At 39.6% G+C, this 13,792-nt stretch overlaps 1 protein-coding gene across 5 annotated transcripts in view; it reads right to left on the bottom strand.

The window, feature by feature from the left end:
* NAV3 (neuron navigator 3) overlaps positions 1 to 13,792 on the bottom strand; it is a 915,819-nt gene that overhangs the window by 623,732 nt on the left and 278,295 nt on the right. For all 5 annotated transcript variants that reach the window (XM_055394051.2, XM_088836813.1, XM_088836814.1 and 2 more), the window contains exon 2: positions 5,543 to 5,935. In XM_055394051.2, the coding sequence (XP_055250026.2) occupies positions 5,543 to 5,614 (72 nt within the window). In that variant the 5' untranslated portion in view covers positions 5,615 to 5,935. The remainder of the gene's footprint in view (positions 1 to 5,542; positions 5,936 to 13,792) is intronic.

Here is a 13,792-nt window from a genome sequence, read left to right as displayed (position 1 = left end):
AGAAATTTTCAAATGACTTTTAGAATATATCCCATTGCAATTCATTCCATTCTTTAGTTTGCACTCCCTTCCGTGTTTGCAAAAATATCTTTTATTCAGGAAATGAAAGAATAACACATGCAGCAGTACTTTGTTTGCCTGCCAGAAAAGCAGGGCTGCTATAAAAAATCAGAACTCTGTAGCATTAATTGCTTACCTAACTCACTTTCCATGTGTAGAGTCTTCTCCTGTGTTGTTGGAAGAGGGTGATTGCTATGACTAGTGTATTCTCTGTGCAAAACTCTATTAGCCTTTGCCCTATTCAATTTTGTACTCCAAGGCCAAATTTGCCTGTTACTCCAGGTAGCGCTTGACTTCCTACTTTTACATTCCAGTCCCCTATAATGAAGAGGACATCTTTTTTGGGTATTAGTTCTATAATGTCTTGGAGGTCTTCACAGAACTGTTCAATTTCAGCTTCTTCAGCGTTACTGGTCGGGGCACAGGCTTGGATTACTGTCAATATCCAATTACTTGGAATATTTTTCATTTACTTGGAATATTTTCCAATTACTTGGAATGGTTAGCGTTGGAAACGAATAGAGATCATTCTGTCATTTTTGAGATTGCAACCAAGTACTGCATTTTGGACTCTTTTGTTGACCATGATGGCTACTCCATTTCTCCTAAGGGATTCTTGCCCATAGGAGTAGATATAATGTGGAGGTAATGAAGATAACGGGGACCTCCTTCAAAAGGTCCAGTGCACGCACTGCTGTACTCAGTGCCTCCGACCCTGAAGCAGGCCCACGCCTCCACCGGAGACTTCTGGACACTCATGGGCAAGTCTGGGTCAGTTTCTTGTGGGGTCACTGCTCCTTTCTCCAGGGTCCTGACACGCACAAGCTTTTGTTTGTACCCTCCAAGAGTCTGTTTCCCCAGTTCTGTGTAAGTTCCGGCACCTCTATGGTGGGGTTAATGGTGACCTCCTCTAAGAGGACCTATGCCATACCCAGGTCTGCGGCACCCAGAGCCCCTGCAGCAGGCCACTGCTAACCCATACCTCCACAGGAGACACTCAGACACAGTTCTGGCTCAGTCTCTGTGGGTTGGGTGTGCATTTGTGCCCTTCCTAGCTCTGAACAGCTCAGGTGACCATGTGCTTGGTGAGCACAGTGTCCCAGGTAGACCGTGCATCTTAATCACCTCCCCAGTCCCAGCCACTCAGTTTTCCGGGTGCCCCACGAGAGCACCATCTCAGGTGTGCCATATGTCTCCTCTGGAGAGCTGGTCTCAGGCTGCGACCCTTCTGGCAGATGTCAACCATCCAGGATCTCAGGAAGACACAGTTAGCAGCCGGGAGCCTGCTCAGAGTTTGGTGGAAGATGCCGTCTCTGGGGCTTGGATTGTAGTAGCCCCTTGCCGTCCGGCTCTGGCTATCACAAGCCTGTCTCTCTGCCTCTGGGAGCTTACTGTGGCTCAGATCATGAATTCCTTATTGCCAAATTCAGACTTAAATTGGAGAAAGTAAGGAAAACCACTAGACCATTCAGGTACGACCTAAATCAAATCCCTTACGATTATACAGCTGCAGTGACAAATAGACTCAAGGGATCAGATCTGACAGAGTGTCTGAAGAACTATGGACAGAGGTTCGTGACATCGTACAGCAAGCAGTGATCAAGACCTTCCCTAAGAAAAAGAAATGCAAAAAGGCAAAATGGTTGACGAGGCCTTGCAAATAGATGAGAAAAGAAGAGAAGTAAAGACAAGGGAGAAAAGGAAAGGTATACCCATCTGAATGCAGAGTTCCAAAGAACAGCAATGAGAGATAAGAAAGCCTTCCTAAAAAAAAAAAAAAAAGCCTTCCTCAGGAATCAGTGGAATGAAACAGAGGAAAATATTAGAATGGGAAAGACTAGAGAATTCTTCAAGAAAATTAGAGATACCAAGGGAACATTTCATGCAAAGAGGAGCATAATAAAGAACAGAAATGGTAGGGACCTAACAGAAGCAGAAAGCAAGAATACAAAGAAGAGCTATACAAAAAAGATCTTCATGACCCAGATAATCATGATGGTGTGATCACTCACCTAGAGTCAGACAACCTGGAAGGCAAAGTCAAGTGGGCCTTAGGAAGCATCTCTATGAACAAAATTAGTGGAAGTGATGGAATTCCAGTTGAACTATTTCAAATCCTGAAAGATTATTCTGTGAAAGTGCTGCACTCAATATGTCAGCAAACTTGGAAAACTCAGCAGTGGCCACAGGACTGGAAAAGGTCAGTTTTCATTCCAATCCCAAAGAAAGGCAATGCCAAAGAATGCTCAAACTACCGCACGATTGCACTCATCTCACACGCTAGTAAAGTAATGCTCAATATTCTCCAAGCCAGGCTTCAGCAATACATGAACCGTCAACTTCCAGAGGTTCAAGCTGGTTTTAGAAAAGGCAGAGGCACCAGAGATCAAATTGCCAACATCTGCTGGATCACTGAAAAAGCAAGAGAGTTCCAGAAAAACATCTAATTCTGCTTTATTGACTATACCAAAGCCTTGACTGTGTGGATCACAATAAACTGTGGAAAATTCTGAGAGAGATGGAAATACCAGACCACCTGACCTGCCTCTTGAGAAACCTACATGTAGGTCAGGAAGCAACAGTTAGAACTGCACATGGAACAACAGACTGGTTCCAAATTGGGAAAGGAGTATGTTTAGGCTGTATATTGTCACCCTGCTTATTTAACTTATATGCAGAGTGCATCATGAGAAATGCTGGGCTGGATGAAGCACCAGCTGGAATCAAGATTGCTGGGAGAAATATCAATAACCTCAGATATGCAGATGACACCACCCTTATGGCAGAAAGTGAAGAAGAACTAAAGAACTTTTTGTGGAAAGTGAAAGAGAAGGAAAAAGATGGCTTAATACTCAACATTCAGAAAACTAAGATAGATCATGGGATCTGGTCCCACCACTTCATGGCAAATAGATGGGGAAACAATGGAAACAGTGAGAGACTTTATTTTTGGGGGCTCCAAAATCACTGCAGATGGTGACTGCAGCCATGAAATTAAAAGACACTTGCTCCTTGGAAGAATAGCTATGACCAACCTAGACAGCATATTAAAAAGCAGATACATTATTTTACCAACAAAGGGCCATCTAGTCAAAGCTATGGTTTTTCCAGGAGTCATGTATGGATGTGAGAGTTGGACTATAAAGAAGGCTGAGCACCGAAGAATTGATGCTTTTCAACTGTGGTGTTGGAGAAGACTCTTGAGAGTCCCTTGGACCGCAAGGAGATCCAACCAGTCCATTCTAGAGGAGATCAGTCCTGGGTGTTCATTGGAAGGACTGATGCTGAAGCTGAAACTCCAACCCTTTGGCCACCTCATGCAAAGAACTGACTCATTGAAAAAGACCCTGATGCTGCAAAAGATTGAAGGCGGGAAGAGAAGGGGATGACAGAGGATGAGATGGTTGGATGGCATCACTGACACGATCGACATGAGTTTGAGCAAGCTCTGGCGGTTGGTGATGGTCAGGGAAGCCTGGCGTGCTGCAGTCCATGGGGTCGCAAAGAGTCGGACATGACTGAGCAACTGAACTGAACTCATTTTCCTCTAGTTAGATGAAAAATAATGCAAAACCTAAAAGTTGAGACTACATTTTATTCTGGCAGACAAAACTGAAGACTTAAGCCCAGGACACACCTTCTCAGGTAGCTCTGCGTGACTGCTCCAAAGAGCTACGGGAGAAGTCAGGATATGAAGGAGTTTTTGCAACGAAGACCAGGTAGTCAGAATATCGGAAAATTATCATTAATTAAAGAAAACCCAATACTGAAGTTAAGGAATTTAGTGCTTTTCTACATATGGGAAGAGGCAAGAGTCTTGGCTCACTGGAATCATTCCTTTGATATGCACCTCAGCTATCTGGGGTCAGTATCCTGTGGTTTTTCATCCTGAGTCTCCTCAGGATACACACCATCAGGGGTTGCTGTAGTGGCGGATGGTTTGACAGCTGCAACATCCTTTGTCTTTTGACATGGCAGGCAGTAGTTGTCAATCATATTCCTCATTGGTCCAATACAGTAGGCAAAATTTTATCATCAATGTGAAGGACATTTTTAGAAATGTGGATAGAGGAAACAGATTAAATGGTTCCTTTGTAGTTACAAAATTGAAGAGCATGCTTTAGACAAACTTACCTTGCCAACTTTTTCAGATTAACACCCTTACTGCTAAATAACAAGGAAAAAAATGCTGACCATTTAAAACACAAACAGCATTCTTGGTAACATATTTATTTGTAAAGAAATTTATATCCACAATGAACTGAAAACAGATTCCAGCCATTTTGGACTTTACAATACTTAGTGTTTTCCAACACTTACTCCATGAAGGTTTCCAAACCCATCCAAACTGGGCATAAATAATCCATCCATTTCTGCCCAAACTGCTGCAAAAAGGATCCCTGTAGCCCCCATTCTAGTGGCAATGGTCACAAAATCAGAACAAATTAATAAGCTATTGACTCTTCTTGGCTTCTTCTAAATTTCTTACCTCTAAAACCGTGAAAGAGCTAGTTGCATTCTGGGACTACACAGTGCGTAGTAAATAATTTCCAAGACAAATGTAAAAACAAACCTTAATCGTGTCCCTGAGATCCAGCTTTAACTAAAAATCTTTCTGTTATCTCGCTATTCCTTGCCTTTGTGCCTTAGCCCCTGGGTCCCCACAAGCAATGGATTATACTAATGGATTCAATGAAAGGCACCACAAAAGAGAATGTATTTCATTAAGAATAGGCTTCCTCTCCTGGGGACCATCCCTGACCCTTCTGCTAAGTGCTCTCTCGATGGTTCTCACAACAGGACAACAGTTTAGCAGGTAAGAGTTTCTCAAAAGGTAGAAAAACGAGGTTGAAATGCAACCCTCAGTATTCAATTCCCAGCTTCCCTCTCAGAAGCTCTCTAAGCCCATTTTTTTTCTTTTTAAATATTAGCACAGTCCTTTCTTGATATTTTCCATTAATTGCTCGGACATCACACAGGAAGAGGCAAACCATAGCTCACAGTTGGCTCATGATTCTGTAGGCAGAAAACTAACAGGTTGGTGTGCCCCAAGGACATGAAATCAGAACATTTCAAATGCCAACTAAGCCTTTGAGCAGCAATAGCAGCAAGGCACTTGTTCTCTTTTAGGAGAACTCTGTCTTGCTCCATTACTCCACAGGTGCCCCACGACTCACACTGTATCTGGACCTCAGAACACTGTTCACGCGCAGTCAGACCAGCATGCTGCTGTTAACAGAGTCAAGTCAAGGGTGAGCAAACAGTAGAATTCTTTACAAACCCATTGCATGGATGACTTCAGAAGACTTTAAACCACTAACTGATAATGAAATCCAGGCCCAGAGCAACACTTGGCTACATGGCAGGATTAATTTTCATGAAATAGCATGTTATTTCTCAGAGCATAATCATTTTCAGCTTACAGTCTTCTGTGTAAGCACAAAAGAAAGTGACCAAGTAAAAGGAAATATATCTGTATTACCTTTTTCTGATCTTCTAGCTTGTGACTCACTGGATTCTTCCCATGTCTGCTCATCTCTGAAGATAAATCCATCACATTAGGTTCTTGCCCTTCACAATAGAATATCTTCAAAAAAGCAGCAAGCTAATCCAAGATGCAATCACTAGGAAAACACTTCCCATCACGCACCATCTCTGAATTTCATCAGCTCCAAGGAATGATTAAAAAATCCATTGATTGAATGGAAAAAATGGATTTTATAATTGACGCCTGGGACTTTCCAAATCAACATATCGTTTTTAAATGCAGACTTCTCAAAAGCAAAATATTCATCCAGGAATTTTAACTGCAACTGCTATCTTTTTCTTTCTTCACAGTTTTCCATTTTAATAAATAATTACAGTTCCTGTAAGCCTATAATAAAAAAAAAAGTACACAGTTAATTCTAGCCCACCATTTATAGTACAATTAATGAAAAATTTTTATCTGAAATGTCGAATTTAGAAAAAAACTGTAGGCATGGATTATATTTCACATAATAGGAATGGAAATAAACGGCATTATTCTTTAACCCTAAGGGCATTTAAAATACCAATTATAATACCCGAAACAAAATAGAATATTAAAACCAGGAATTGATAGTATACTGAAGCAAAAAAAAATCAATCAAGAATACACACACATTCACCAAATGTGTATATGCTCTATGGTCCCACTCATCAATTTCAGCGTTCACAGAGCTACAATTTAGAAAAGAGCCTGATAGACATTATACAAGACTGATACTTTTCATAAACAACTTTATTTAAAATTCCAAATGAATCTATAAAGTGGATATTATTATTCCATTTTACAATGAGGAGATTGACAGGGTAAGTAAGTTTTGTAAGTCTAGTTAAATAAGTGTAACAGGACTAGAATTTCAGATACCTTTGAATCCAAAACACATTCTTGTCCCAGACACAGTTGTCTCAGTTCACATTATGTATTTTATTGTCTGCAAGGATACCATAAATGAGTTTATTAAGTGCCTTGTTAGATAATGAACACACAAGGCACTCTCCTTATAATCCCACGGTTTCCAAACCCATCCAGAAAAGTGAATCAACTGGTAACAATCTTAATCACATAGATTCTTGGGGTCCAGCCCACCCTGTCAGTTCAGAAGCTACAGGGCAGTGCTCACAAACACTCTGGCTTTTATTGTTTTTCCATCTTTTCTAAACCCTTCTGATGCAAGAAAATCACTGAAGAGTTAAAACCTCCCTCTAACGCAGGGCACTTTCCAAACTTTTTTCTGCATTTTGGAATTATTTGGGAAGCTTCAGAAACAACTGATTCTTGTGTCTCATCCCCAGAGACTGTCATTTAACTAGTCTGAGATATGGCCTCAGTCTTGGAACCACTGCTCTAATATATAAATTCCATTTACATAATTGACCAACCACTGCATGAATACATCAAACAGGGGGAAACTTAGTGTCTCAGGAGGCAGCTCTTTCCAGCTTGGGGTAGTTCCAGGCTTTAGACTGTTCTTCCTAATTTGGAAATGAAGTCTGCATTCCTGAATGTGTCTGTGCATTGTAATTATTCATATCCTTGTAGTCTTCAATGTACACAAAATCTTTTAAATTTCCCTTTTCATCTGACAGTTCTTCAAGTATCACTTTAGCAGGGTTAACTATGCCTTGTGCCTTCAACCGTTCCTCACCGCCCTGGTTATTTACTTAAAAGGCTTTACTTTTGACATGACCCATAAACTGTTCTATCCAGAAATGAGCATGAGTTGAACGTGGTATGTTCCCTTTAAGAACACACCTCCAGGTACCACTAAACATGCCAAGCCAAGCATAAAATATAAGATAAAGTGGACAGATAATGTTTGAAAAATCAGCTCCTGGACTGTTTCCTGACTAGTCATCCTTTGGCCAGCCCTTGCTCATTCTACAACTCCTCTGCTCTGCAGCATAGGTATTTGTACTATATACAATGTACAAAGTTTCTGTCCGGTGTGAACATTACCAGCAAAGGAAACTGCACAGGCAAAGACTTGGAAGTGGGAGAAAACATAGCCTATCTGAGGAATTCAAAGACATTCAAAGAGAAGTCACTGACATTTTTAAAGAAAGAATGCAACAAAAAAGAATATTTTTTTGTAATTTTAAAAGTCCATCTAACTAAAGTATGGAAAATAGGTGGGAAAGAACGTGTGGCAGAGAAACTTTATAGGGATCATTAGAACAATCAAAGAGACAACAGCATTCGGAACAAGTGTAGGAGCTGACAGATGGGAAAAGATGACAGAACTGAGCGCTACGGCACACAGGTGGAGTTGACAGAACCGGTAACTGACTGGACATGAGAATGGATATGTGAGCACCCGGGAACATCATCCATGTGTGAGCATCATCATGAGAACAGATTATGCTATCACTATCGAACGTGGCAAATCCCATAAGAGAAGCATTTTAGATACAGGGAAGATCACAGAATTTGTAAAGCAAACCAAAGATGCTTATTGAAGTCCAGAAAATTACAAGCCAATCTCATTGGTGGACACAGAAGCAAAAATCCTAAAGGAACATGAGCAAGCTGAATCCAGTAAAGTATAAAATGAATCATACATCAATTTCAAGTTGGTATCACCCTGTCGATAAAAGACTGGTTTAAGATTTAAAAATCCATCAGTATAATTCACCATATCAACACAACAAGGAAGAAAAATGATGTGCTCATCTCTATTGGTACAGAAATATAATTTGACATATTTAACATTGATTCATGATCAAGAAAAGCAAAAGCGTCTTGGCAAATGAGCACCAAAAAGGGATTTTCACAATCATCCTTTATCTGATAAAGTGTATTCATAAAATATCTATAGCAAACACATACTTTATGGATGAAAAGCTAAAGATTTTCCATTTGCTCAGGAAGAGCACATAATGCCTGCTAATGTTAGTTAGTTAGTTCTAACGTTATGTCTACTACTAAATATTGTACCTAAAGTCCTACTCATGCATTGAGAAAAGAAAACACGAGAGAGGGAGAGACAGGGGGAAGGAGAGGGAGAAAGGAGACAGAGGCAGGCGAGCTGTATAAAGCAACAAAAAGAAGAAAATATTATTTGCAAATGTCATGATAATGCACACAGAAAACACTAAAAAATCGAGAGATAAATTACTAGAATTAATGTGTTTAGCAATTTTCCTGGATAAAAACATATAACATTCCTTTATATTCTTTATAACAGCAACAAATACTCAGAAAATGAAGCTCTAAAAATATACTATTTAATGCTGTCACAAAAATAACAAATATCTTGGAATGCATCTCATAAAAGATGATAAAAACTTTATGAGAGGGCAATAAAACACCATCAAAAATAAATATCTAACTGAAAAAGGCCTATACCATATTAATAAATTAAGATTCAGTACTGTAGAAATGTTAGCTTATGCCTAGATTCAGAGCATTACTAATCAAAATCCCATTTTCTTTTTATAACTTTAAAAGACGTTTGTAAAATATATATGGAAACGTAAAAGATAGTGAAAATCCAAGATACTCATGAAGAACAAGTTGCAACTATTTGCCTTACCAGATGTGAAGACCTATTATCAACCAAGAGTAAATAAAAAAGTATTTCACTGGTACAAGGGTAGACAAGTTCACCAATGGGATGCAAAAATCCGAAGAAGGACTCATAACACATATGCAGTTCACAAAGGTGGGACTGCAAAGCCCTGGGGAAAAAACCTTCAATAAAGAGTTCTAGGTCAACTGGATATTCATAAGGAAAAACATAAAACTTGACCTCAACTTCACACCAGTATTCAATTTCAGGTGGATTGTACACAAAACAATAAGGCTTACGGGAAAACACGTTCGTGCTCTGAGGGAAGGGAAAGATTTCTTAAACAAGACAATAGTCACTAAACATTAAAAAATATATAAATAAGATTATATTAAAATCAAGAATTTTATTCATTAGATTGTTGCTGTTGTTCAGTCACCCAGTCGTGTCTGACTCTTTGTGACCCAATGGACTACAACACGCCAGCCCGCCCTGTCCCTTACCATCTCCCAGAGTATGCCCAAGTTCATGTTCATTGCATTGGTGATGCCATCTGACCATCTCATGCTCTGACACCCTCTTCTCCTTCTGCCCTCAATATTTCCCAGAATCAGGGACTTTTCCAATGAGTCACCTGTGTGCATGAGATGACCAAAATCATCAGATTGTACCAAGAAGAAAATATAAACGCAACCCATAGAATAGGAAAATGTACTTGTTAAACGTAAAATTACAGGTAAAAACATCCAAAAATCGAGCAAAGACAGGTAACAATAAAAAATATTTTAGCAGCACTCCAAAAATAACAATAGAGATGAAGAACAGATTCGTGGTTACTATGGGTTACAGACAGAGCAAGAAGGTCAGGTTGCCAAAGCATGACACAAAGAAGTCTTGCAGTAAGGAAACAATGCTGAATCCTGGATGTAGGGGCAGCTGTATGAAACCATACACGTGAAAAACGGCACGAAACAACACATACACACACACGTACATAAATGCATGTAAGTCTGGTGAAACATGAATCAATTCTGGTATCTCTGATGCCAATTTCAGGCTTTGACATTGTGCTACAGTTATGCAAGATATTACCACTGGAGGAAAAGAGGTAGTAACTGGTTCTACCACTTCCTGCAAAGTTGAAATGATTTTTTTTTTAATTTTAGAAAAAAAGAAGATATATAAATGGCCAATAACCAATCTGTACAGTTCTTCTGATGTCTAATATGCTTTATATGAGACTTTAACTACGTCATAATTTGACTGCGTCATATGTGACTATGCAAAAGCCTTTGACTGTGTGGATCACAACAAACTGGAAAATTCTTCAAGAGATGGGAATACCAGACCACCTGACACCCTCCCAAGAAATCTGTACGCAGGTCAAGAAGCAACAGTTAGAACTAGACGTGGAACAACACACTGCTTCCAAATAGGAAAAGGAGTACGTCAAGGTTGTATATTGTCACCCTGCTTATTTAACTTATATGCACAATGCATCATGAGAATCGCTGGGCTGGAGGAAGCACAAGCTGGAATCAAGATTGCCGGGAGAAATATCAATAACCTCAGATATGCAGATGACACCACCCTTATGGCATAAAGTGAAGAAGAACTAAAGAGCCTCTTGATGAAAGTGAAAGAGGAGAGTGAAACAGTTGGCTTCAAAGAGCTGACTCATTGGAAATAAGACCCTGATGTTGGGAAAGACTGAAGGCAAAAGTAGAAGGCAGCAGAGAATGAGATGGTTAGATAGCACCACTGACTCAAAGGACACGAATCTGAGCAAACTTTGTGAGTCAGGAAAGCCTGGCATGCCGCAGTCTATGTGGTCACAAAGAGTCAGACACGACTGACTGAACAAATTTATATGAGTATAAAATAGAATTTCCAAAGTATCATCAATGCTCTAAATTATTTAAATTTACCAATGTTATCTAATTTACCTTTCATTACAGTGTTAAAAGACATTTAAAACACACAGTACTGAGTGCTTAATATGCACTCAACACCATGCAGGACATAGGAGTCAAATTTCAGATCTAGTCCTTGTCTTTGCAGAGGTAACAGTCCAGTGGAGAGTCAGATTTAACTAAAACCAAGGAGCACCAGAAAACTCTTCAGTTTTGTCTGACATCAAAACCTTAGAATACCTATGAGAAGTTTACACCAATGATAAAAGGGAATTTCACATGGATGGAATGAAATGAATATTAAATATATTCCCCGGTGATTCAGACAATAAAGAATCTGCCTGCAATTCGGGAGACCCAGATTTGATCCCTGGGTTGGGAATATTCCCGGAGAAGGGAATGGAAACCAACTCTAGTTTTCTTGTCTGGAGAATTCCATGGACAGAGGAGCCTAGCGGGCTAGAGTCTACGGGGTCACAAAGGGTCAGATACAACTAAGTCACTAACAGTTCATTTTAAATGCATAAAGGATTTAGTACAACTTATGCTTGCTTTCATGGAATAAAAACCATTCATAATAAAACTAACTGGCTCAAAAAGAATAGATTATGTGTATCGAAAAAATTCTCATAGGTTATTCTCTCATTTGGAGGTAATCGCAAGTATGTCATAACAATTCTCTGCTTCTCTGCTACTCAATATAATTCAGTGGTTGGGTTTGGGAGTGAAATTCATTTACTTTATGCATAAGTAAAAATAGCTTCATTTTTATATAGGTTAAGAGGTTTCCATCTTGCTCAAATTTATCTAAAAGTCCCTCACATACATGCAGGATGAAAAAGATGAAGAATATGAGATTTTTGAAAGGATTTTTGGGTGATTGGGATATGTGCTACTTCCTGACCTAGCCTTCTCTCAGGGATTTTAAGGGGATCATCAGAGAGCTTCCCTACATTTGTAGGTCCCCTGCAAGTAAGAAAACCCAGAAGCTCAGTACCTAAGTGTGGTAAGGTGGCCTGTGGCAGCAGGAGAGGGCAAGGCATCTGAGAAGTAAACTGTAGTCTTCTCTGACTGTAGATCAAAGATGCATCTGTCTTAGAAAAAGAATAGGAATTTGTGGTAGGAATGTTTGCCTTAATCCACAGAAAATAGGAAAGGGATCCTTCTCAAAAAAGCAACTTGCCAGGATAGGTAAGGAACTCCTGCAGGAGGTAGCTATAGGGACTGCAGAAAAGAGAAGCCCAGGTGATCTGAAATGCTCATCTCAAGGAGAGGTCATTTTCCAGATCAAGGGAGGTGAGATCAGAGGGATGCAACAGAGAAGTTCTCAAACATCTCACATAAATAACCAAGAGTTAGTTTTCACACCCCCCAGTCCTACAGAGAATCAGGCCATTAGGTCACTAAGCCAACACTGGCCATTGAGCCAGGAGCACCAATAAGAACTTTTCTACCTCTATGCCTCTTCTCTCCCCCTCACCTCCCTTACAGAGATCCTACTGAATGGGTGTGGAGGTGAAAAAGAAGGTTCTTTCCAAATGGCTGAAGTGTGGTAAGGAGGGACACTGGCACCCAATCTTGGTTTGGTGGAAAAGAAAGAGCTTTTGAGTAGTGATGTGTTTATAAATGTATTGAAATAAATATTCTAAATTTTAAATTGAAACTTGTTTTGTGACCTAAAGTGATCATAAAGATTACATTATTTAAAGGTGAAGAAATACATGAAATAAGACAAGTTTCTATCCGGGGACAGAGAAATAATTCTAACTCAGAAGTGTGAAGAAAAAGGAGAGACATTTGGAAAAGAGTTTTGGATTTAAGAGTCATCAGTCTAAAGAGATAACTCATAGAAGTTACATAAATTGAGAAAAGCACCAAAGGCATACCTCCAGGGAAGATCAAAATTGTCTTAGGTTCTCCTGCCAAAATTGTCTCCAAAAATGCAAACATAATCATGACACTTAACTAAAATTCTTCAACAGTTCCCTAACCCCTAAAGCCAAAAGGAAAATCAAAATTCCTTAGCATGTCATTCAATGTTCTACCCTATTCATGATCCCTTCTCAACTTTTCAGCTTCATATATTACTGCTTCTGAGCTTATATTTTTATAAGAAATACAGAGTTCCTGAGTACAATGCCTCATTCTACAGCTTGAGCGTTAACACACCCGTAAGTGCCACACATCTTCTTGACAAACTCCTACTTATCATTAAAATGTCTCCTCAAATTCATCTCCTCTCCAAAGTCTCTACTTTCTTTATGTCCCCAACCCTGCTCCAAACACATCGACCCCTTCTTTCCCAAGAGTCTACTGGCATTTATAGATTTCCACCATACCATCACACTTATCTAGTTACTCAGCACCCACCGGACTGTCAGCCCTATAATATACTTTCTCAGATATCCCCAAGGCCTGATACAATGCCTTCAGGCTGGTAGCCGTTCATAAAGGGATTCATATGATTGTGAAGCAAGCATGTGAAAAGCACGCATGCTTACATACATACATGCTCCAAGCAATACAGTTGATCTTGACCAAAGGAGGTTTCAGGATCACCGACTATCACACAGTTGCAAATCCACTTTACAGTCAGTCCTCTGCATCCATGGATTCAACCATCCACAGATCATGTAAAAGTGGAGTACCTATTTGTTGAAAAACATTACATAGAAGTGGACCTGTGCAGTTCAAACCTTTGTTGTTCAAGAGTCAACTGTTATTTCCTACGAACCTAAAAAGGTTATATCAAAACTGTATTTTATCAAAAACATATAGTTGAGC

The sequence above is a fragment of the Moschus berezovskii genome, chromosome 6, assembly GCF_049115385.1.
Source record: "Moschus berezovskii isolate FMDL1 chromosome 6, NW_MosBer_1.0, whole genome shotgun sequence".
Classification (NCBI taxonomy): Eukaryota; Metazoa; Chordata; class Mammalia; order Artiodactyla; family Moschidae; genus Moschus; species Moschus berezovskii.
The sequence above is the reverse complement of the archived record's forward strand: the minus strand, read 5'-3'. Positions and strand labels throughout refer to the sequence as shown.